Raw genomic sequence first — 23,042 nt, forward strand, 5'->3', positions numbered from 1 at the left:
GGTCAAAATCTTGGAAATTTTCTGTGTGTTGGGAAAATATTCCACACATTATTCTCCGATTTATTTTGCCCCTTTCAGGATTTTGACAAATTTCGATTTTAGCTCTCAAGATTGTCACTTTTGCGATAGTTCCTTTCAAGATTTTGGTTCATCAGGATTTTGGCTTTCGACATTTTGGAGTTTGGGATTTTGGATTACAGGATTTTGCCTTTCAGAATTCTGATTTCCAGTATTTTGGCTTAGGATTTTGGATTGTCAGGTTTTTTGCTTTTCGGGATTGTAACTTTTTGAGATCTTGACTTTCGGATTTTAGCTTTTCAGGATTTTGGCTTTCGGAATTTTGGAGTTCGAGATTTTGGATTACAGGATTTTGCCTTCCAGGATTCTGGTTTTATGTATCTTGACTTAAGATTTTGGATTGTCAGGTCTTTTGCTTTTCGGGATTGTGATTTTTTGAGATTTTGACTTTCGGATTTTAGCGTTTCAGGATTTTGGCTTTCGGAATTTTGGAGTCTGGGATTGTGGCTTTCAGGATTTTGTCTTCCAGGATTCTGGTTTTCGGTATTTTGGCTTAGGATTTTGGATGGTCAGGTTTTTTGCTTTTCGGCATTGTAACTATCTAAGATTTTGATTTTCGGATTTTAGCTTTTCAGGATTTTGGCTTTTGGAATTTTGGAGTACGGGATTTTGGATTACAGGATTTTGACTTTCGGGATTTTACTTTAGAATCTTGGATTTTCGGATTTTTTTGACTTTTTGGGATTGTAACTTTTCGAGACTTTGGCTTTCAGGATTTTAGCTCTTCAGGATTTTGACTTTCAGGATCTTAGCTTTAGGATTTTGGCTTTTCTGGATTTTGGCTTTCGGGATTTTGGACGGCATCGACGTACACATATTGAAAGCGATTTACTTCAATTTGGTCAACTTTCGCGAGAATTTCTCACAAAGAAGATTTTAGAGAAGTAATAATAGATTAGGAATACGAATTCGGATTCTAATCCTTTGTTGCATGTCATTCCATATAATATCACTTTAAAAATCTTTTCAATATTTTCCTTGGCAAATGAAGATAACTCATTTTTAATCCACTTTTACCCAGATTTTTATTTATTTTCTGCGATATCATTACTTTTATTTGAAATTTGAAAAATTAGAAGTTCGCCATTCAATTGTTTTAATCTTGAATATTAGAATAATTACATTAAAATAAATAAATAAATAATGTTGAAACAATATTAATATTATTTAAGCTCAAACAAAACTCTTTTTTTTTTTCAAAATAATGTTTTTGATAAATTTTCAAAACGTTTGGTTCTTGAATCTAAAAACTTATTTTTTTAAATAATATTTTTCAAAATTATCAGTTTACGGCGTTATCACCACTTGTACATTAAAATTTTAATGTGATCCACATTAATTGTCGTTTGTGAGCGTCCAAATATGTTATTTGTGCCTTTGAGTCACCTAATATTTGGAGTTTTTCTATTTATTGATAAAGAAGTGGACTTGGCCTGCAAAAATAAGTTTAAATTTACCTAAAGCATTAATATTTTTCACATTAAAAAATTAAAGAGAAAATCGCATTAATTTTTCGCATTAATGCTATAAATCAATTTATATCAAATTTTGCGGGCCAAGACTACCTTTTTATCAACAAATAGATCAAATTTTGAATATAAAATGATTCAAACACACAAATTACACATTTGGACTCTCACCAGCGGCAATTAATGAGAATCATATTAAAATTTTAATATGCAAGTATGATAACACATCTTGATAAAAGATCTTGAAATGCTCTTTAAGTCTTAACCGGTTATACAAATCATTACAAAATAGATAAATAAATTTTAATTAAAAGTTTTGTTAATTTTCTGGAATAATGACGAGCACTCAACGAATTTTTTTCGTCTTTTTTTACTTTTATTTTCGAATTTGAGAACTCTATAATTACGAGTGCAGTCAGTGCAGTTTATTAATCTCTAATGACCTGTTAATGTCTTAATCAAATCATCATCCTCCCCCGCGTTTTTTTTTCTTCATTGACTCTTGCAGAACGATCTCGAGGAGGAATGGTACAATTTATTGTAACACCGACCGAAGTGACTGCAAGTGACGTATGCTCCAGACCAATTTCTTGGTGGAATTGGAATTGAATGGGGGACCATCAAGGTTTCCTTCACTCATATAAAAGTGAAGCGGGAGGCTCCAATGTATCAGTTCTCTTTTGCCATCGGCTAGTGATTGAACAGTGGCTGTTGGAATACGCGGAAATTGTAAAAAGTAGTGGAAAAAAAGGCTGAAAAGCAGTTTCTTACCATGTTTAAGTTTGTGAGTGTTAAAGCAAGTTTCAAATATGGGCTTTTTCCTAATCTGGATATACTAAAAAAAATTAACCTCTCACCTCATCCTTCAGGCGATTTTCTTTGCCCTTCTGGCCCTTGCTGCTGCCCAGCATGGATACCACAACAGTCCACAGACCGCTGCCATCATCAGTGAACAGAGATATTTGTCTGGTGATGGAAAATTCGGAGCTGCCTACACACAAGAGGATGGTAAATGGAAAATTTCTTCATGGAATATAATAGAATTGCATTGATGCTTATGGACAATTGCAGGTATCAACTTCAAAGAGGAGACTGATGCTGCTGGCAACAGAGTCGGAAGCTACAGCTATGTAGATCCAACTGGCCAGAAGAGAACAATTTCCTATACAGCGGGAAAAGATGGGTGAGTACCAATTATTTGGAGCATTTCCCCATGCCATGGGTTTTTCTCCCACATTCTTTCACTTCGATTTTAACCCATTGCACGATCATTGATGTAAGAAGTGATGGAATTGCGAAATGGCCAGACAAAAGTACTTACACCTCTCTTTGGGAATTGCATACTAAGCTCATAAGAAAATATAGAGTACAAGAAAAAGCGCATTCATGTGTGAAGTCATTAATATAAAATTCTTTGTTTGGGATTAACTTAGAGAGGAGGTCCACTACAGACCCAAAGTTTATAACACATGCATATTACAATTTATGTAACACCCAATCCCATGGAGCATTGTGCATAATTGAGAGTAGGAGAGATCAGATAGGAAAATGAATTGTTTGCTTCACTTTTGATCTTATTGTATATCGCTGTAGGAATAATATGAAATCAATGTTGTTTTTTTTCTCCATTGCGCTAAATGCACCCGTTCTCTAATTTCCCACGAATAGGTTCCGTGCCAGTGGTGATCACTTGCCTGTAGCCCCAGCTGCCCCGCCACAGCATGCTCCCCAGCCTCAGTACCAGCCACAGCCAGAGTACCAGCCCCAGCCTTATCATCAACCCCAGCCCCAATATCACTCTGCCCGCAGCGATGACTACGATGATGGATCCTACGATCCTCGTCGCTATGAGCAGACTCCTGACTACTACCAGGCCCCTGCTCCTGCCCCAGCCTACCACCATGGAGCTGCTGCCCTGCCTACCCACCCACCACTCCCCACCCACCCACCAAGTGTCCAGCAGCAGATCCAACAAGCCCACCAGTTCCACCAGAGCAATCCCCCACACCACCACCACCACCAGCCAGAATACCACACCACCCCTCCCCCACACCGATTCCAGCCACCAGGAAAGGTAGGACAGCACCTCTTTCTCCCATGATCTTATCATTCAAATTTCACTCAGAAGACATTTTAAAAAACAGGTGTAAAATTTACACTCGAAGGTGTAAAATTTACCACTGAATGTGTAAAATCTAACCCAATTTTTTAATTCAAATCTGAAAAGCGAAAAGTGTTACCATTTCTTTCTTTAAAAGCAATTTTCTACAATTATTATTTTACAAAAAATATATATAGATTTTACACAGGTGTAATTTTTAACACTGAAAAGATTTTTGTGAGAAAAGCACATATTTGAATCAAGATTTTGGAAATAAGAAAAAAAAATTTAAGAAAACCTTTAAAATATCACTGCAAGAAGAGTCAAGAGACCCTTTTTTACTATTACAAGTTGCTTTGGCAAAGGGCTACAGGAAGCGTAGTCCCCCTGCAACTGCTAATGAACAATGTGTAAAAATCCCAAAGCTTGTAACTTCTTAGACCGTCTTCAGACCAGAGGTTTAGCCTAGTTTTCGAGGGTCTCAAAACCTTAGACAAAAACCGATTTTATTGATTTTTTACAATCTAATAGTTTATTTACCATTAATAGTCCAATTATAAATCAAAATTTTCTAAAACGTCTTGCCCGATAAAAAATTAGAGAAGTTAAGCCATATGGCTAAGCCTAGATCTGAAGCTAATAGGGTAGATTCAGTACTTTTCGCCACCCTTAAGCTTTTATGGCCTCCTTATGTGTAAAATTCATTTTCCGTGTTTGCATAGAGGCACTGAAGAGCATTGGCAAGTTTTTTCCTAAAGAGAATTGACTTGTCAGTCTGATATATTTCGAAATTCTGCATTAAAATCTATCTAAAAATACATATTTCATAATGCTCGCCGAAATAATACAAGAACTTCGAGGAAATTTCTTTAAGACTCGGTGCAATATCTGCAAAACTTTTACAAGGAAAAGTGAAAAATATCTTCACTTTTTATTTGGCTTGATGGGCACCTGCTTCGAATCAACATCTATCTAAATACCTAGGATACTTTTCGAGAATTTTAGTGAATCTCTTTGAAAAAATTTGCATTTTCACCAATTGTTCTTGTTTCAGTACTTTTCGCCACTTATTTCAAAATGAATTTTAAATAATTAAGAGACATGATAACCCATTAAAATAGTAGAATAGAGCATATTACGTGTGTAGAAGTACCATTTATTATTAAATTCCTTAAATTAGTTGTTTTATCTTAAGGCCTCTACACATTGGGAGCAATTTTTGTCAAAAATTGCATTTTTGACAGAATTTTGAAGTTTCTACCTACAGCACTGCAGTCAATTTCCTTCAAAAAAGAAATTTTTGACGAAAATTGTGCTCAATATGTAGACACCTTTAGGTGGCCAAAAAGTGCTTACATGGCCAAAAGGGCTGACTCTACCCTATTACAGTTTATTTTACCTGGAATTTTTCTTTGACTCTTTCTTATCAGGTTCTTTTGAGTGAAATTACAATAAAAGTCATGCTTAAACTAACCCCAGATGAATGCAAAAAAAATGGTAAATCTAACCCCTTTTCTCTTTTATTTCAGCTCTCCCTGAACCGTACTCCTGATGGATACAGCTACTCTTTTAACAAGGTCTAGAATATCACAAAAACACTATTACTCTAAATTTTATCTATCCTTTCTCCACCGAAGGATAAGAACAGCTTAAATCCAGGGCTTAGAACAACCCCATATCGAGTGGATGAGCTTAGAATTTACCCTTACCTAGTTAGCTAGGTCTGTTTAGCGCTAAACCAGAGTCTCACCAGTTGACTATGGAGGATTCCAAGATTGGATTCAGCTGTTCTTGTCCTCAGTGCCTCATTTAATTTATGAACCTGATATGTATACTCTATGAATCTTCTCACTAACACGCTCTATTTTCTCCTACCGATCTTCATCTATACACTACCCCTCTATCAACTCTCCTCTTCTACCTTTCCCAAATCACCTTTACCCAAAAAGCAGCCGAATCAAGCAACATAATTTTTTTGTGATAAGAGATCGTGCAGTTCAATGGACCAATAATGTATTAATTATTGATAACCTTTGTATGATAAGGACTGTGTGTATGAGGAAAAAGAAAACATTTAAGAACGTGTAGAGACAATAAAAAACATGTGAAAAAAAAGAAAATGTCTTTGACTTTCTCAAAAACTTCATGTGACTTCCTTCTCCGGGTTTGGAATCACACCCTGTTCTTGTTCGTTGTTTATCGCCAGAAGCGGGAAGTTATTCGGATTGGTAATAATTTAGTGCCTGGAGGTGCAAACAGCTCATAACCACATTCGTAAAACTGTAACCAGGTGGAAAGAAAAATAGGTAAAGTCAAGGTGAGCGTCACCCCAAGGTTTTTCTCCTCACGCCACAGCCATCTCCATCCAAAATACATCTAATGTTGTCTCTTTGGTAGTTTTCGCACCCAAAAGAACTAAGGAGTGGGACTCCCTCTCCTCCAAAATCGAGAAAAATGGGTGTTTTCAATATCCGCCAAGTGACGATTTTGCCGATGTAATTGGAGGAAGGTGAACTTCTTCTCACTCCCAACATTTTAATACTGGACTTCATGACCTGAACTCACACGGTATTCAATTCAAATTACACCATGAAGCATATCTTGGGCGTGGGTGGTAAAGAAACGTCGAGTGCCACATTATTTCCTCATAACATGAAAGATTATTGCACTCGCAACAGAGATTGTAATGGATTGTAATGTTGGTGTGCTAATTGATTTCAACATCTTGCTTCATTTGCCCAATTTGAGAACATGTTTTGGTCATTCGGAAAATGTCTCAATTCACATTCGCAAAAAAAGAACAAACTAATATGCCCATTTAGCACGAATTAGTTGTAATTTTGATCATTGGACATACCAATTAATCTGCAATTGTGGTACGTGAGCCATATAGAAATTATTATGGAGAAATTCCACCTCTACAGAGCAACATTCTCCATTCCCCAAGTGTATCAACCCATTAGTTTGACCTTCAGAGAATTGCGACAATTTATTCTATCGATAGTGCATAAGAATAAGATTAAGTGACGTCATTTTTCCGATATGATTTAAGAAAGTTTTTACCTTGGTTATTGCAGGAAAATTACTCAATTACTTCTTGCTTTTTGTTTAAATCTTATTTTAGGAAACCGAATTTCCGTCCTTGCTTTTGCATCAGGGTTAATTTTTTGCAAAAATCTCATCTTAAAACAATTCATAAATTAAGATATAAGGAGGAATAAGTAAAAAATAAACTTTCACTTATAGCCAAAATCGATACCTTCGATCAAAGTCAATGTTAACTTGAATACGATGACAAACTCCTTTCATTCGTAATTAAAATATGAAATAAGTTCGAAAAAATATTTCTTTTTAACGTGTTATGCTTGAACAAGAATTCACTCCTTTTACAGGTTTAGGAAATACGAAAAATAAAAAATAAATAAAAAAGTATTGGGGCAAAAAACATAAGATAACATAAGAATGTAACGAATGTAAAAATGAATACCGATGCCGGTGACTTTAACCCTGTCCTGTTCATAAGCTTTTCTTTAATTCTAATATTTAAGAACGGTTCTCACCGATCAGGTATGGTAGATCGGATCGGTAAAGACAGTCCTTAAGTTCTAGAAGTAAAGAAAACCTTACGAATAGGGGGGTCACAGTCACCTGCACTCACGGTACTTATACGGGGAGATGGGGCTATTTTTGGTCTGTTAGGCTCGTGAGGTTACATTGATATACGATTTTTTCGTATATTTCTAAAGGAAACTTGGCCTTAAGTAAATATAATACACTTACTGCACGTGAAATCTTTAATATCGCTTATTCGTATCAGGGATGTAACTCATTTTATACGACTTTAAAATTCAAATCTACTTAAAAAAATTATAAATTTTCAAAAGTCAATCAATTATATTGTTAGAAATATTTTACAATTATTTATTATTCTTTTCGTATTTGCCCGATTAATTTGAAGGGCTAAAATTTATTTACATTTGTTATTTCTAGAAACAGTGAACCAACTTATACAAGTTTGAAATTGCTTAAGCATATTTCTATAAAGTTAAAAACCTGAGAGTATCGGAATTTAAAACAGAGCTTAAACAAATAAAAAAAGTAAACATTTTCAGTCAAAAAAATCCCGTATAAGATGTATTTAATTCAGTTTATTCGAATATGTTCTGAAGACGTTGTTCTTTTGAAAAATCGAATGAACGATATTAGGCTTATGAATAAACTATTAAATTATTGTCCATCTAATTAAATTTTGCTTTTAGCAGAATTATACAAAAAGAAAGTTATGAAAAAAAACATCTTTTCAACTTTATGATAAATTTAGATTTAAAAAAATATAAGGGGAATTGTTTGTAGCTTCTTAAGAGTTAAAAATAATAGCTCTTACACTGGGTAACAATGCGAAATAATAATCATAATAATAATGGTGGCACAACGTTCCATTAGAGGAACTAGGCCTTCCCGCAAGGGGAGTTCGGAACATCCATTATTATTTTTTTCATATACAGGGATGGGGTTATCAGTCCTGGAATCAAGTACAGTGAAGCTCACTGGATGCAATTCCAACACCTTTAACGCCAGAAATGTTCCTGGTGACCTAAAGGGATTCGAACCCGGGACACTTGCATCATAGAGCGAGTGCTCTACCAATTGACCCATTGAGTGCCCGTGGAAACTAGGCCTTAGCATAATTTAATTAAGCTCTACAAAACAATTATAAAACCAGATTAAAAATATGGTAGGGTCCAGCTTCTTTTAGAATTATGGAAAAAGGTCATCTATCAATGCCAATCAATGCAGCCTCAGAGTTCAAAATAGTCTCCTCTACCGGCCATTATAACTGTGTTACTTAGGACAAGAACGACAAGAAAAGAACAACCCTCCCCAAGCAGCAATTTTTTCTTAAAATAGTCTTGTAGAATTCCCTAAGTAAGGCACTACAGAACCAAAAATCTATTTATTTACTTATAACGCTCTTGCTTCCATCACTGAGATTACTATAAGTAAAGTGGCGCACTCTTAAGTATCTTAAGGGCTGCTATAGGAATTTCAACAGAAAATTCTCTCTTTAAGTCTTTTAAAAGTGCACTAAAAGACTTGTTTAATACTTGGTTCTATAAGGCAACTATTTTGCTTCTTGGGTCTTCCTTGTAATTATACAACAGAATTTTCTTTACTAAACTGTAATTAAAGATTTCTTTTGTAAAAAAAATCCAAAGCTAAAAAGGTGGGTATATCAATAAAGATTTTCTTTAATAACAATCTGAATTTCTAATTACCTTTAGAATTTAAATGGCTAATTTTCGAGATAGATTTCAGATAATTTTATTTAAAAGCTCTGGTTTACCCTTCCAGTATGACAAAGGAATCTGGATAAGAAATATCTGAAAGATCTGAAAGTCTTATCAATTCTTGATGTTTAGATTGAAATGAAATTTTGAATATTAAATTCAGACATTAATTTAGAAATGTTTTTAATTTATAAAAGTCATAAAAAATAGGGTTTTTCTTTAAGAATTACTTCAAGAAATTTCAGTTTTATTCCCACGATATAGGAGAAGCTTTCGCACTCTAAAAAAATATCTATTTAAAACCCATTCCTTACCATGGTATAATACATCATACGCAAATTGATTGATTTTAGATAATTTATTCCTGGGCAAATTTTATCCGAATTGCGAATCGGGAACGGAGTTTTAGTAACTTTAGTTCTTCAATTACTTGGGAAAAATGGTCCTACATTGGCCTCTTTCCTCTTTCCTGATTTGAATTCTAGTTGCCAATTTGTTTTATTGGATAGTTACTCTATCTAAATCAATAGCGTTTGTAATCAATTAAGGCACAGAATTTAAATTCAGCGACCGTTAGGACGTGTCTTTGACAGGGGCCCCCTGCGCCCCCATAATAGATAAAAAAATTTCTTTTCAAAAGAATCATCTATTAATCTGCAGAAAACTAATCCCAAAATATGAACATTCTATCTCAAGTATTTCTGGTACATTGACTGAATGGGTTAAATTTAGTAGGGGGAAGTAAGGCATTTTTGAATGTGGGGCACCTTTGAAATTGGTATTTTTCACCTATTTTTAAATAAAATTGAGCCTTATCGTGAGATAATTAAACTGCACAAACAGATTGAGAAGCTAAATCACATTTTGATATGGCTCAGTTCTATTTGAACACAGGTGAAAAATCCCAATTTCAAAGGTGCCCCACTTCCCCCTACCTATGTTCTCAGATTTTTGGAATGGGTTATGAATTTCCTTTTGCATTATTCGATAAGTTATGTTAAGAGTTTAACTCTAATTCCTTTTTATTTGTTAGATTATCTTCAATAAATAAAATTGATCATTGAAAATTAGAAAAAAATCTCACAAAACAGGGGACTAAAAATTGAATTATTTAATTTGTTTTCTCTATCGAGCTTTAGAATATTATGCCCAAATTTTTGAAGAGTCTATGGCCATTATTACACCAGAAAAAATTAAAACGGTTTTTCTTGATTTAATTGGAAAACGATTCTGTAGATTTTAAAGTAGGAGAATATATTTAAAATGTCCTGCTTAGGCCCAAAAAGACCTACAATTCAATAAAAAAACAATCAAGCGGATATTTTTAAATTTGGAAATCAATTTATATTCGAGTTTATGGGATGAGTGCTTAAGCATAACCCTTGAACTAAGAACAAGGGATCCAATAGGATACATAATGAGCCCTAATATAGGACTGGATAGAGACAAGGAAATCTAAGTCCAAAAAGATTACGTGAAAATGAAAAAGATGATAATGGAGCTGAAAAAGATACTGTTTACCTACTCTGAAAAAACTGTTTTGTCAAATTAACAAGACAAGTTTGTAAAAAGGATGTTCTTCCATACAGAATATAGAACAGTTTTGTCAAATCGCTGGCCAACTAAATCTTGTTAAAAATTTGTCACAAGGGTGTTTTTCCATATAAAATGCAAGAAAAAGTTTTGTCAAATTCGTAAATAACGTAAATAACATACTTTTGACAAAATTTCAACAAAATCCATTTGTTCGTTTAACAAAACATTTTTTTTGAAGTAGTTCTAATCTATAATCTAATCGAACCTTTTATGAGTACACCATAAATTATTCAAGTCTATCAATGACTGGTTTATGATAATAAGGTACATATAATTACTTCATAATAAAACAAGTGTGGATTTATTTAACCATAAAATCTTAAAAGAAAATGAAATAAATATCTTCATCAATCAACATGAGAAACGGTCAATTTGTGGTCATTTTACCTTAGAATAGATTATAGGAAATACTTAAAAATTTATAATACATATTATAAATTAAAAAAGGATGTGCCTAAGTACGGGGTTTCATGAGAAAATTTTCATACAAAGGTGAAAAGTTCTACCTTCAATTTATAAATACTTCTTCAGACTTGGAGTTTAGTGACACGGTTTAACTTCAATTATTTCATAACAGGTTAAATTCTTGAACGAACTGTACTGTATTACTATTTAACGATAGGGCTGCTAATACTGAAATACGAAATTCATTAATTCTGCATCTCTGAAATATGCGTTCAAGAGCAATATTTCAAAAGCAATTTTAAATCGATTAATTAATTAAGTAGATTTTGGCTATAATTTTATTTAAAAAAAAATGAGAAATGTTTTGTAAAATTTTTAAATATTTATAAAATTAAAGAAAAAAGTTATTAAATTGTCAGATTCCTTCTGCTTATGAAAAGATTTTTAAGACCGTAAGGGTTAATATCTCAAGATTAATTGAGTGGGAACTGGAGTAATTTATTTACCGGCTTTTAAACTAATTTTGATAGACACAAGTTTGCAATAGGCCAGCAGATAATAAAAAGTATTATTGTTCTTAGAAGTAAATGTTGAACTTGTTCTCCTTGTAAAGTTCACAAGAAGTTTTATACCCACATTCTGTATTCATTGTTCAAGAAGAAAGCATAAACCAACCGCTTTTCCCATTTTAAAATTACGATTAGTCGAGACACACTGAAAATATTCCATCATTGTCCCAAATGCCAAATGATATGAGTCATGAATCGATGAGTTAACTTTCACCGCTTTCGCCCTTTCACTTCTGCATACATTTCGGCGGTAATAGTGAAAAGCAATTTAAATTTGGATTTTTTTTATTTATCTAATAAATTAATATCAACAAACCGTTACATCGAAAATTGGTACAAAATTAGCATTGTATGAGCATCACTGATGTACGCTATGAAAACACGATTAACAGTGTAAAGAGAAATTACATGGAGATGCGAATGGAATAGGGTCCATCTATGATGGGCCTGGATTTATAGGAATTTCTTGCAGGTGTGAAGGCTCTGGATGGTTTCCTCCTGGGCATGCTGAATCTGTGTGGAGGTTGTTGGGGTACAATTGGCCGGAAGTTGGTTTGACTGGGCTGGCCGAAGTAGGGATTGCGTGCCTTCTTCATTTTCTCAATGGCCAATTGCTGGAACTTCATTTGGTTCTGTCGCTTCAGGTACTGAGGGCTCTGACTTTTGGATGGTGGACTAGCTCCACCGTCCACATTGTAGTATTGCACATCATCATTGGTGTAGATATACTCTGGGGGTGGTTCGAAGTACTCTTTCTGCTTCGTTGGGGCGCCTTTGCCTCCGGGGAATCCCACGGAGGGCTTGAAGGGTGCATCATCCCTTGGGTACAAATTGGGCACATTTTGTAGCTTGAACTTGGGCTTGAAGGGCTTGGCTTCGGGTTCTAAGGCTGGGAATTGCTGTTGCTTATTTTTCGGGAGATAGCTGTTTGGCGAATTGGGTGGGACTCCAATATATTTGATCTGACTCTTTGGTGGGTTTGGCCTTCGAGCAACATTGGAACCTGCTGCTTGAAGCTTAGACAGGGCTTGTTGGTAGTCATTGAGGTATTTGTCAGACACCTGCCCTGCATTCGTAGGCTCCCGTTTGGTCTCAATGTACTCCTCCTCATCATCATAGGAGGATTGTTGATACCTGCTGCTGATCAAATTGCCCTGATTCTTCGGTGGATGGGGATGGTTGACTGTGAATTTCGTTGTAACCGGACGAAAACTGCCCCCCTGGTTCGCACTACTCCTTTCGCTGTTTGCCAATGAAGGCTTATTGATGTGCGAATTGGGGAGACTATTAAAAACTGGACTGGGCGTTGTTGAGGAATACTGGAATCCTCCGTATTTGAAGGGTGATTTGGTTGTACTAGAGGCAATCTGGTAGCTGACCTTGTCCTCAAATTTATCATCCTCATTGTTGGTGTTTACGATGTAAATTGGACGGTTAAAATTCGAAATTTGGGTATTCCGTTTGCCACTAAAAGTTCCAAGTTCACTTAAATCCCGATCTGGAGAAGTTTTTGTTGAAGTCTGAAGAAAGCATTTTAAAATATTTAGTTTACGAATGTTATATACAGAAATAATCACGGAAAGATGAACAGCACTAGATACACGGAAAAGTTAAATGTACATAAGATACTTTGTCCATTGGAATAATACACAATAAAAAGCACAATGATATTGTTTGGTTTAATTTTTCATTAGGGTTATTATTATAACGTTACTAAGAAGAATAGTTTAATCAAAAACATGTAATTAATTAAATGTATTATAATTCTTGAATAAGGTTAAATGTGGGAAAATTTAGTAATAATATCGGATTTTTGATATTTAAATCAATGGCGTTCGTCTGTTAGATTTATTTTGAACTATTGCATTTTCTGGTAAAATTTGTTTTAAAATCTTGCTTCAAAATATTCAATAATTTTGTTAGTATAATTTTCAATAAAAACAATTTATCAAAAGCGAAAATAAATTTCTTTACTACTTTAGGAATATATATCGATCTTAAAGTACTTAAATTTAGTAATTTTAGTGTGAAAGTGAGAGTTTCTTTTCTATTTTACAAATATAACAATATTTGAAATAGTTTGCTTAGTCCAGAAAAATTGAAAAAATAGTAAATTTAAAGGATTTGTGAAGAAAATAACAAATAAATTGAAATTTTGCCCTTGTAATATTATTATTTATTTTTTTAACTTTGTATTTAATTTAATTCAGTTAATTAAAAATAAAATCAAGCCATATTGAATTAAATTAGACATCAATTAAGTCAGTCCATTTAAGAATTTAATTACAATTCACAGAATCCATACAAAAATATTTTTTTTATAAATTTATCCAAGATTTCTTTTCGGAAGTTTTTGATATTAAAAAAGATCTTATGGCAAAAAATAAAAATAATTTTAAATAAAGCCGTCAAATCGATTCTAAAATGAATATCAAATAAAAATTTATGCATATTATTAGACGATAAAATTATAAACACAAATCTTAATTTTAAATAAATTTCTAAAAATTTAAAATTTTAAAATATCGTTTTCAATAATTTAGAGGATGGCTACGGACGAAAAGAAAAAAAAATGTTTTTTTTTTAATGTCTTTTGAATAAGTTAAGAAGTTTTTATTACAATTTTGAACGTAAATTGTAAAAAGTACTACGATTATCGTAAGTAAAGAGAGACGAATTATTATCACCATAATATTTCGAGAGATTTTTGTAGCAAAAAGTCCAGTTTTTCCATCGAAAATTAAATTTTACAAAATGATTAAAAAAACCATAATAGTTGTAATATACAAAAAAGGAAAAAATTGAAATTTCGAATGATAAGCGTTATAAAAACCAATTTTCAATTGAGAAATTATCTTCTTACTACAATAAGCCTGTTACACCTATTGTGATATAATCGTAGTACTTTGTACAGTGTAAAATCTCAAGAATAATCGTTTTAGACTAAATCGTGTCGACGATAGGATTGTTCCTATGAAAAATATTTCAAGATTCAAAAACGACAAAATATTTCAAAAAAATTGAAGAATTTTTTTTGAAACTTTACTCCTTTGTAGATAATTTAGATACACTGTTTTTCTTTAATTAGCAAAATTTATAAACAAGTTTTTAATTATCAAAATTTCACAGCTTCTTCTTGACTCCTCTCAAAAGGTCTTCACAAGAGGACTTCATGAAAAAGTGGAACAAAATGATCAAAGACGGCGATAATGATCTTCGATAAAAGACATTAAGGGGTTAAGTAGGTCAAAAGGACTGAAAACACGATATTTTCACTTATTTTTTTGGACATAAAAATAATTTATTTTAATTACAGTTCTCAAGCATATAAAAGCACAACATTTAAAATATATATTTTCTGAATTTTTCATTTAAAAATATTTAAAATTCAGTCATTGGGGCCTGATTAACGTAACCCCTTAAACATTATGTAGTTTTCGATTTTGAGACGTTTTCCCTGGAAAAATCTTAACATAGACTCGCCCTATGTATTCTGGTGGAGTTCAGTAGATGGTGAGAACGGATCAAGACCTTTTTTCGCTTCTTTCTATTTTTATTCGCCACAACTTTTTGGGAATACAATGTCCCCTTAATCAGATCTTTAAATCGTTTTGAACAATTTTAGTTACACTAAAAAAAAATGATTTTGATATTTTCAAAGGGAAGCTTTTATAGAATAATTAAGGAAAAAACGTAATGTAATTAGTTGCCAACTCATTCTGTTTCTATCTTCATGGTGATGAGTTCTACAATCCATTTTTCTTCACTAATCCGAGGGTAAGTCAAATGTAACGATATATACCTTACGTGTTTCTTCCTTCAATTGTTGTATGTAAGTTTCCTTTAAAAACTCAAAATCTCTTTTTGAAAATTGTAATCAAAATTGCCCAAAATGTTTTGAGGACCTGATTTAGAAGACATTGTAGGGGAAAGTGTCCATGCTTTACACGGTCCCAAGCTTCATATTGGCTAAAGTTTTCCTATGATTCTGAATAAATATGACTCCGCAATATATTTTAAAAATAGGACATTGTCCTGTAGTTATTAAAATATAGAAACGATGAGTCACATTTATTGAAAAACATAGAAAAAATTTAGTCATTATGAACCTTGGGACCGTGTAAAGCCTGGGCACTTTCCCTTATTCCTGAAACGTAGTGGCAAATGAACCACTTTGATCCGGGTCCATCAACTACAGGGTATCCTTTTAATTTTTCGAATTCAACTTGGCAAATTTTGACACGTTTTTACCGTATTTGGTAGACTGGAACAGTCCCAGAAATGCACGACTTTTAAAAATAATAAAAAAAAATTAAGATTATTAAATAAAATTTTTAGAAATGTGCGGTATATTAAAAAAAAGCAATAGTAATTAGGGTAATTAGGGCAAAACACCTGGGGTGGAATGATAACTTTTCGATAGGGGAAAGTGACCATGCTTGATACGATCCAAGCTTGATAATAACTATTTTTTTCCTATGTTAATCAATAGTTATGACTCATCGCAATATATTTCAATAGCTGGTGCTAAGCCTCACATTTCCTAAAAAAATTAGGATCCTAGCTCATTTTTTCTAGTTTCAGGAGGCAAAAATCAAAAATGGGTCCAAAACTGTAATTTCGATACATGATATTTCATAAGTATTTCTTAATTAATGTCGCTGTTCACGAAAACTACTATCATAGGCACATAGAGGGGTCATCAGTACTAATATTTATGTAAAAATATTTTTACTTGGGGACACTGTTTTTGTGGGTGGTAATAAATTCATAAATTCTACTTGTGTCCATCCTATATTTTAAGAAGGGTCCATGAATGATAATTTTAATGTGGCAACTATATCATTAGATGTGATTATTTCATAATTACACATATTGCAATCCGCCAATTTTATCGACAATTGACATAATCTTCAACCCTGTTGCCTGAATTTTAGGGTTGCAGAATTACATTTTCATGGACTCAAAGTGAAGAAATGGTTTTCGCTAGCGCCCTAATGCCATAAAAACATGGCTTAGAAAAATTACATAAAAGTGATTTTAAAACTAATAACCAGTCTTACAAACGACTTAAGCAGATAGATTAGAGTTCCGTCTAATTATTGATGTGCAATTTTTTGTATTCGGTGTATTTTTTGCAGTGAAAATGGGCCTCCGAATAGTCGAATCAATTATTATACAGGAAGGCCCCGGACCCAAGTTGTATAAAAATCGCTACTGAATTTCCATTTTCTTCTTGAGGAAAATCTAAGGATTTCCAAGAACTATTTGAGGTTGGATTATGAACCTAATAAGTGAGACATTTTTTTGTCATAGTGAAAGAATCGCTTCGGTTTGTGTGTTAATCAAAAAATAATCACAAACCTTGGACATCATTTTACAGTATCAAGCATGGTCACTTTCCCCTACTATCGAATCGATAGTATCGATAAATCTGTACCATGGTAGATTAGGTAGATTAAGTGAATGATGACTTTTTACGCAATGTTAGTCCATTTATTGTGACATTCTGAATATAATAAATATTTGTATTAACCGTGTTAACTCAAAGAAGTAAAGCTATCATTTGAATTTTTCAGAATCCACAGTCTATAGTATCGAGAAGATGTTATCATGTTATCCCTGGACTTAAAAGAGGCTTCAACTGTCTGAAGCTTCCCAACCTTTAACAGTTAAGCAAAATCTAGAACATTGTTTATAATTTATCGTTGGATTTCAATAAAATTTAATTTCTATTTTCAGAAAGATATATTGCAAAAAAGTTGATTAAATTGCAGAGTAATTAAAATATTTATGCTAAATCATCTTTTGAGGAAAATTTCTTTGAATGTAGGCCACAAAATTGAGGCTTAGCGTTCAAAGAGTATCCGTAAATCCAGTGCTGTTCATCTTATTGTTAAGCATGTAGGTAATAATTATTAACTGTTGGTGAGACCTTCTTGTCTGTTTCATAAGTGACGTGAAAGATTGCACCATATGGATCTGAATAGCTGTAGTGCCCCTTGACATTGGGATCTGCACGAGGTTCTGCAAAATTGTGGTAATGCTGCTGTGCTGCCTTGGAAACTCCACACATTGCGGCTGCAGTGATAAAAACCACAATCTATGGAAAATAAATTGAATTTTCTCTTTTTCATCTTCCAACAATTATACATAATGTAGAGTGAATGCATTTTCTAAAAAGCACCAAGGCGACGCAAGTTGCACAAAAAAGATCTTGGTGCAAATGATTTACTTTTCCATTTTATTCTGGTATGTTATGCACACTTTCAGCCAAGACATCAATTATCACCCAATGGGAATTTTCTCATTTCTATATCTATTGCCCGTTATATGCCCGCAATTAAAGCACGAATGAAAAACATCATGAGATGGATAATTTAACACTTCCTCGTGCATCATTCTTTTGCCAATTGAAAATTATGCGAAAAAAGAATCGTAAATGGTGCGATTGATATCGCTCTGAGGAAGTTCGATGGAGCAGGAGGTGCAATAAACCTGCACCAGATAGGCAAATGCAAAAGAATAACCATCGTTGGAAGGTCATCTCAGCACCACTTTCACTTTATATGTAGCTAAATATCCACCACAATTTTTCTTAATTGATGGCGCAGAATTGATCCTCCAACATTGGGAATAGTCGATTGGCGATTTCATACTAAATATGCCCCGATGCATGTTTTCAAGTTCCGGATATTGATATTGAACCTGAACTGCAGTCAAGAACTGGTTCGATATGTTCGAAAGGAGATTTTTATTGCTATATTAAAGATATGTGCTTTAACCGTTTTTAACCCTTTAGCGCTGCCAAAGAATGTCTTGAGGCAATTATTCCAAAAAACCGTCATTGCGGAATATTTATTCTGTTTGGAATTATTAAACGATAAGTGTTACGGCCTAAATAAACTAAGGCTGATCCTAAGACGGCCTTCAGATTTAGCCTAGAAATCAATAAGTAATGTAAGTAAGTAATGTAAATTCTTTTGACGTGAAATAAACATATTTATCTATCTAATACAATGAGTACCCTAAGTATACAATTCTAAATAAAAATCATAAAGAGAATTATTCGAAGATATTTGATGTTGTAATTAGTTCCTAATTTATTAAACGTGTAAGAGTGCCAAAAGATCAAACTGTGATTACTTAACGCAAATTGGCAAAGTTCAATAATAAATTAAGTAATAAAAATTACCACAGATTCAAAAAACTGAAGCAAATATCAAATATGACGTGAAAAGTAAAAATAACTCACGGGCTTAAAATATTGGTTTACTGCGCAATTTGAAAATTCGAAACAACCTAATTCGAATTTTAAACTTTGAAAAGTAATGACACGCCATCTATCATAACCATAATTAACCATAATTCATTTATTCAATCTTTAGGAATATAAAATTCAAAAAGAGTATACTTTACAATGTTGAGCCTTTCAGAAAAAAAAAAAAGCAGAGGAAGTTAAAATATGAATTACTGATATCTCGATTTGAGAAGGCCCCTGACAAGACTAACAAACTAACTTACTTGAAGTTTAGTAAAAATTCAGCTCGAAACTTCCTTAAAAACTATTATGAAATGAAAAAATAAAGAGTAGCAAGAAAATTAAAATGTTGTACGATCGAAAGCTATTTTTCGAAATCATCAAACTTAGGTTGAATTTTTCAGAAATTTCTGACATATTCTTTTAAAGATTTTGACTAATTTATCCATGAGAAAACTATCAAAATACATATCTTTCCACAAGAACTGACCTGCAGATTGTATTCTAAATTGTAAACTATTAAATTCGGTTTCTAAGATCTGTACATCAAATAAATGATTTCTTTTATGATTTTCACAATTTTTCATTAATTTCGAAAGCCAAATTCAGTATTTGGTTTTTAAAATATTTAAACAATAACGCATTTCTAATATCCTTAGAAAATCTTTTTGCAACAAATTTCATCAGGGTAGAATTTAAGTTTTCGGACAACTCGGAGTTTCGGGTAGATATAATTTGTACACCCAGTCTCATTAGATTTATGCATCATGAGATTTTGCATTATAAAGGGAGTTTCATGAAATTTACCATAAATACGAGTATGTAAACTTAGTATGAGCATGCGGAAAAACAAATAATAATCGTTGCATTTCAAACAATTTGATGCCCGAATTTCTCTCTAATTCGGGTGACATTTTAGTCCCTAATGTCTGAATTTGAGAGAGTCTACTGTAATTCGGCCGTAGAACCAATTTCACGCGGAGTAAAAGTAGACAAAACAAAAAAGATTCAACCGGTTTAATAGAATTGCCTTAACAAAGAGTACTTTTTCGCTAGAGTTCTTCAATAAATGATTCAAATATTTTAAAATGTTACTTTAATAAAAGGAATTAAAATTTTATTCTGAAAAAGAAGCAGAATGTTTTTTTAAATTTCCCGTGTCGCAAAATAGTATACATTCAGGCGTATTTCAAAAACGATTTCATAAATTGACTCCAATGGTAAGCAAACTTGCATAATTGTATGTGCATAATTCCGTCAGGTGCATAATCCCGAAGTGCATAATGCCAGGACTGAGTGTAAGTTCGGATCGAGGTTCGGATTTTTATTATTTACGAACCATTTGATGATTAAGCGATTCTAAAGAACTTTAAAGATTATATAGGATTACAACATTACTTATTATGGCCTGTCTATACCTAGGGGAAACTGGGGCAGCACCAAACACTGCGATTTTTTAATCAGATATTCAACTTCTAAGGACAAGACCTATAGGAATTTATAAGCACTATAGGGATGCTTGTTTACTGAAAAATAGTTGAGATAGTCCAAGAAATAAAAAAATAGTGTTTGGTTCTACCCCGTGTTTGGTGGAGCCCAAGTTTCCCCTAATTATTATTTATTAATAGTATCGGGTTATATTTTTGTTAAAATTAAATTATGTTGTCATATATTCCGTGTTGGTAGAATCTACTGGTCGTAGATCGCCCAGGAGCGCCTCTCGGAATGTAGATTCTTCTTCCATGCTCTCGGAGTTTTTTTAGGCAGAGGCAGTGCATTTTTATTACGTTATATCACAATAAAAAGATCTTTATTCTAGACATTCAGATTTTTGCACTGAGTCAAGTGAGTTAAGCCGGGAACGTATCCACCCAAGAGCCAACGGTCTTGACTATTGCCCCAGTGAGATCCCCGGCTATACTTAAGACCTCGCCGAAATTCTTGTCAGAAAATGACTTCGAAGACCCACAAAATCGTTATGGACTATCATAAATATATGGAATATTTTTTTAATTTTGTGGTTTTTCGAAGTCGTTTTCCAAGGAAAAATGAAGATTTGTGCGAGAAGGCCATAAGTATGGACATGGACAAGCCATAGGTAATTCCGCAACCTAAATTGATTTTCTATGAAATCTAAAGAGAGTTATCCGTACTCTAAATCGGTTTGTAATTGGCTCTGGCACACCTTTTAAATCAGGAGAATTTCGTGAAATTAAAATTTACATCCTTTACTCTCTTAAACGTTTTGCACATCCATGTCTCACTTTTTCCCATTGAAAATTGGTTTAATCTACATTGAATTTGGCTTGATATACAAAAGAAGAAGTTGAGGACTAAAGAGTACGATAGAGTTATGCAAATAATTTGAAAAGGAAAGGATGTGAATTTGGATTTCATGAAATTTTCATGATCTAAAAGATGTGCCAGCGCATTGGAATTCCGCATTGATTTGAATTCCAAATTTTGGTTTAATTTAGATTTTGCATGATTCTCTGGGGATTTTAATTTTCTAAATGTGAGCAACAACGAGCTGTCACAGTTTCTATATTCGAATATTTTCATAGTGTTTCAAATATTTTTAAATTTTCATGAAAGTTCAAAAGAAAATTTCTGAATTTTGTAATGAGAAAAGTTATAAATTATTTGGAAATTTGTTAAACTTGAAAAATTTCCACTATATGTACACTTCGTATTGTTTTGCTCCGAAAAAAAAAGACTTTTAGTTTTTAAAAATCGGTTATTTTAATTTTTTTTAATTCGTGTTGAGCGGAAAAGCCTAATTTTTTTGTTAAGAGTTAATTATATTTCCACTAAAAAAATTAAGATTTTCAAACTTTCATTGGTTCAAATATCATTCAAAAGTGGTTTTATAAAAAGATTTAAACCAGTTTTTGAAAGTTTTATTTTTTAAAACAAGAAGCAATTATTTTTTTTTTAAATAAGATGAATTACTGTAGAATCGCAGGTTAATCCAAATAGATAAACTTTAGGACTTAAGGTCATTTTACCGAAGTTTCCAGAGCAATAATTTTACCTATTTTTTTTCATAAAATATTTCAGAAATGAAAGTTAAATGAACAGAAGTATGAAAAATTGAATAGGTCGTATATGACCGAATGGGCGTTAAAGGGTTAATTGACAATTTAGTAAGAAAAAGCTTTTCGCCAATGCATTTCTTTGCCGCTCAATTGAGTTTAGCACTAAAAATCAACAAAGCTTGGCCCAAAGCATAAAATACTTGGCAAAAGAAGCACATAATTAAAAAGTCTTGGAGGAAATGAAGTCCATTGACAGCACAAGTAGACACAAAAGTAAACTTAATTGCTGGGTAATCAATTAGAAATCCAAATGGTATCAATCACAATGTTGCAAACATTGGAAAGAAAAGTGCGAGCAAGATTATCCCAAGCTCTCTTATCCGGCCATCGTCATCGTCCAATGTGATTATAGATATATAATTAATTATTTCTTCACTTCTTATCTTTTCACTTTTCTTCTTCGATATACTATATGCATATAGATATGCCCCTGAACTTGATTTATTTCTCTCTCATTGAACATAAGATGTTTTTCCACAATCAAGCACAAAACTGTTAATGTTGTTGTTTTTTTTTGGCACAATGAAAACTTCAATATGTATTTCAATACACTGTTTCGGCGGGAAAAGTGTGCAGAATGTGTCGATATGTTGAGATTTCTTGGAATTATGTTAATTTCACTTGTTGACATGGCTATTGGAATTTTTGTGGTTTGCACTCGTTACTTGTGATATTAAAAAACTTTCTATATTCGCGCACAAAGATTTTTCCATCGTTTTTAAACTTACCAAACGTTCCATCATCTTGGGACTTTGTGTTATCTTTAGTGAATGGTATCTCTTGATGAGCGCCACGGATGAAACTAAACTTGTTGCAATTCCTCCAACTGCTTTTATACCAAATGGTCTCGATGGCTTTGTGAAGATGCGCGAGAGAGAGAAGGAAATCTTTTTTTAGTGCAAAAGCCAGTGAATATGCGATGTTGATTTTGATTAAATTCTCTTTGAGCGCAATTTGTGATGGTTAATCTTGAATTTACATTTCATATTTTTACCTTTTTGTTAGAGGTATTAAGAGCATCTTAACTTTCGATATGTCCAGACAGATTTAATTAGATATTTCAACTATTTCAACACATCCTACGTCTAAAGAGATGTCTAATAGCTAAGATGATGTTGGAAAATCATGGTTATTATAACCAAGATTAAATTTATTGGCGGTAATTTTTCAATACATA

General features: G+C 32.9%; 2 protein-coding genes across 3 annotated transcripts; one reads left to right on the top strand and one right to left on the bottom strand.

Moving 5' to 3' along the window:
• The first annotated feature begins 2,022 nt into the window (after positions 1-2,022).
• Positions 2,023-5,768, top strand: LOC129798699 (uncharacterized). Of its 2 annotated transcripts, XM_055841976.1 has the most exons (6): positions 2,216-2,331; positions 2,417-2,555; positions 2,619-2,730; positions 3,216-3,621; positions 5,178-5,225; positions 5,601-5,768. In XM_055841976.1, exons 1-6 carry the CDS (start codon positions 2,320-2,322, stop codon positions 5,616-5,618), a joined length of 735 nt encoding a protein of 244 aa, XP_055697951.1. In that variant the 5' UTR covers positions 2,216-2,319; the 3' UTR covers positions 5,619-5,768. The 2 variants fall into 2 exon arrangements, with proteins under 2 accessions (XP_055697952.1, XP_055697951.1); XM_055841977.1 differs by having other exon boundaries at positions 2,023-2,331; positions 5,178-5,768.
• A 6,005-nt stretch (positions 5,769-11,773) lies between these two features.
• LOC129798700 (uncharacterized) lies at positions 11,774-22,668 on the bottom strand. The gene is made up of 3 exons (XM_055841978.1): positions 22,594-22,668; positions 17,442-17,609; positions 11,774-13,026 (listed from the first exon to the last, which is right to left on the bottom strand). The coding sequence occupies exons 1-3, from the start codon at positions 22,606-22,608 to the stop codon at positions 11,911-11,913; spliced, it is 1,299 nt and encodes a 432-aa protein (XP_055697953.1). The 5' UTR covers positions 22,609-22,668; the 3' UTR covers positions 11,774-11,910.
• Between the last annotated feature and the right edge of the window lie 374 nt (positions 22,669-23,042).

Source organism: Phlebotomus papatasi, chromosome 1, assembly GCF_024763615.1.
Source record: "Phlebotomus papatasi isolate M1 chromosome 1, Ppap_2.1, whole genome shotgun sequence".
Lineage (NCBI taxonomy): Eukaryota > Metazoa > Arthropoda > Insecta > Diptera > Psychodidae > Phlebotomus > Phlebotomus papatasi.

Bases quoted from the DNA above. Each gene is read 5' to 3' on its own strand.
- LOC129798699 (XM_055841976.1), top strand. The intron at 2,556-2,618 runs GTAAATGGAAAA...GGACAATTGCAG, and splicing joins TGCCTACACACAAGAGGATG to GTATCAACTTCAAAGAGGAG. The intron at 3,622-5,177 runs GTAGGACAGCAC...CTTTTATTTCAG, and splicing joins GATTCCAGCCACCAGGAAAG to CTCTCCCTGAACCGTACTCC.
- LOC129798700 (XM_055841978.1), bottom strand. The intron at 13,027-17,441 runs GTCTCACCAACA...TGCTTTCTTCAG, and splicing joins CTTATGAAACAGACAAGAAG to ACTTCAACAAAAACTTCTCC.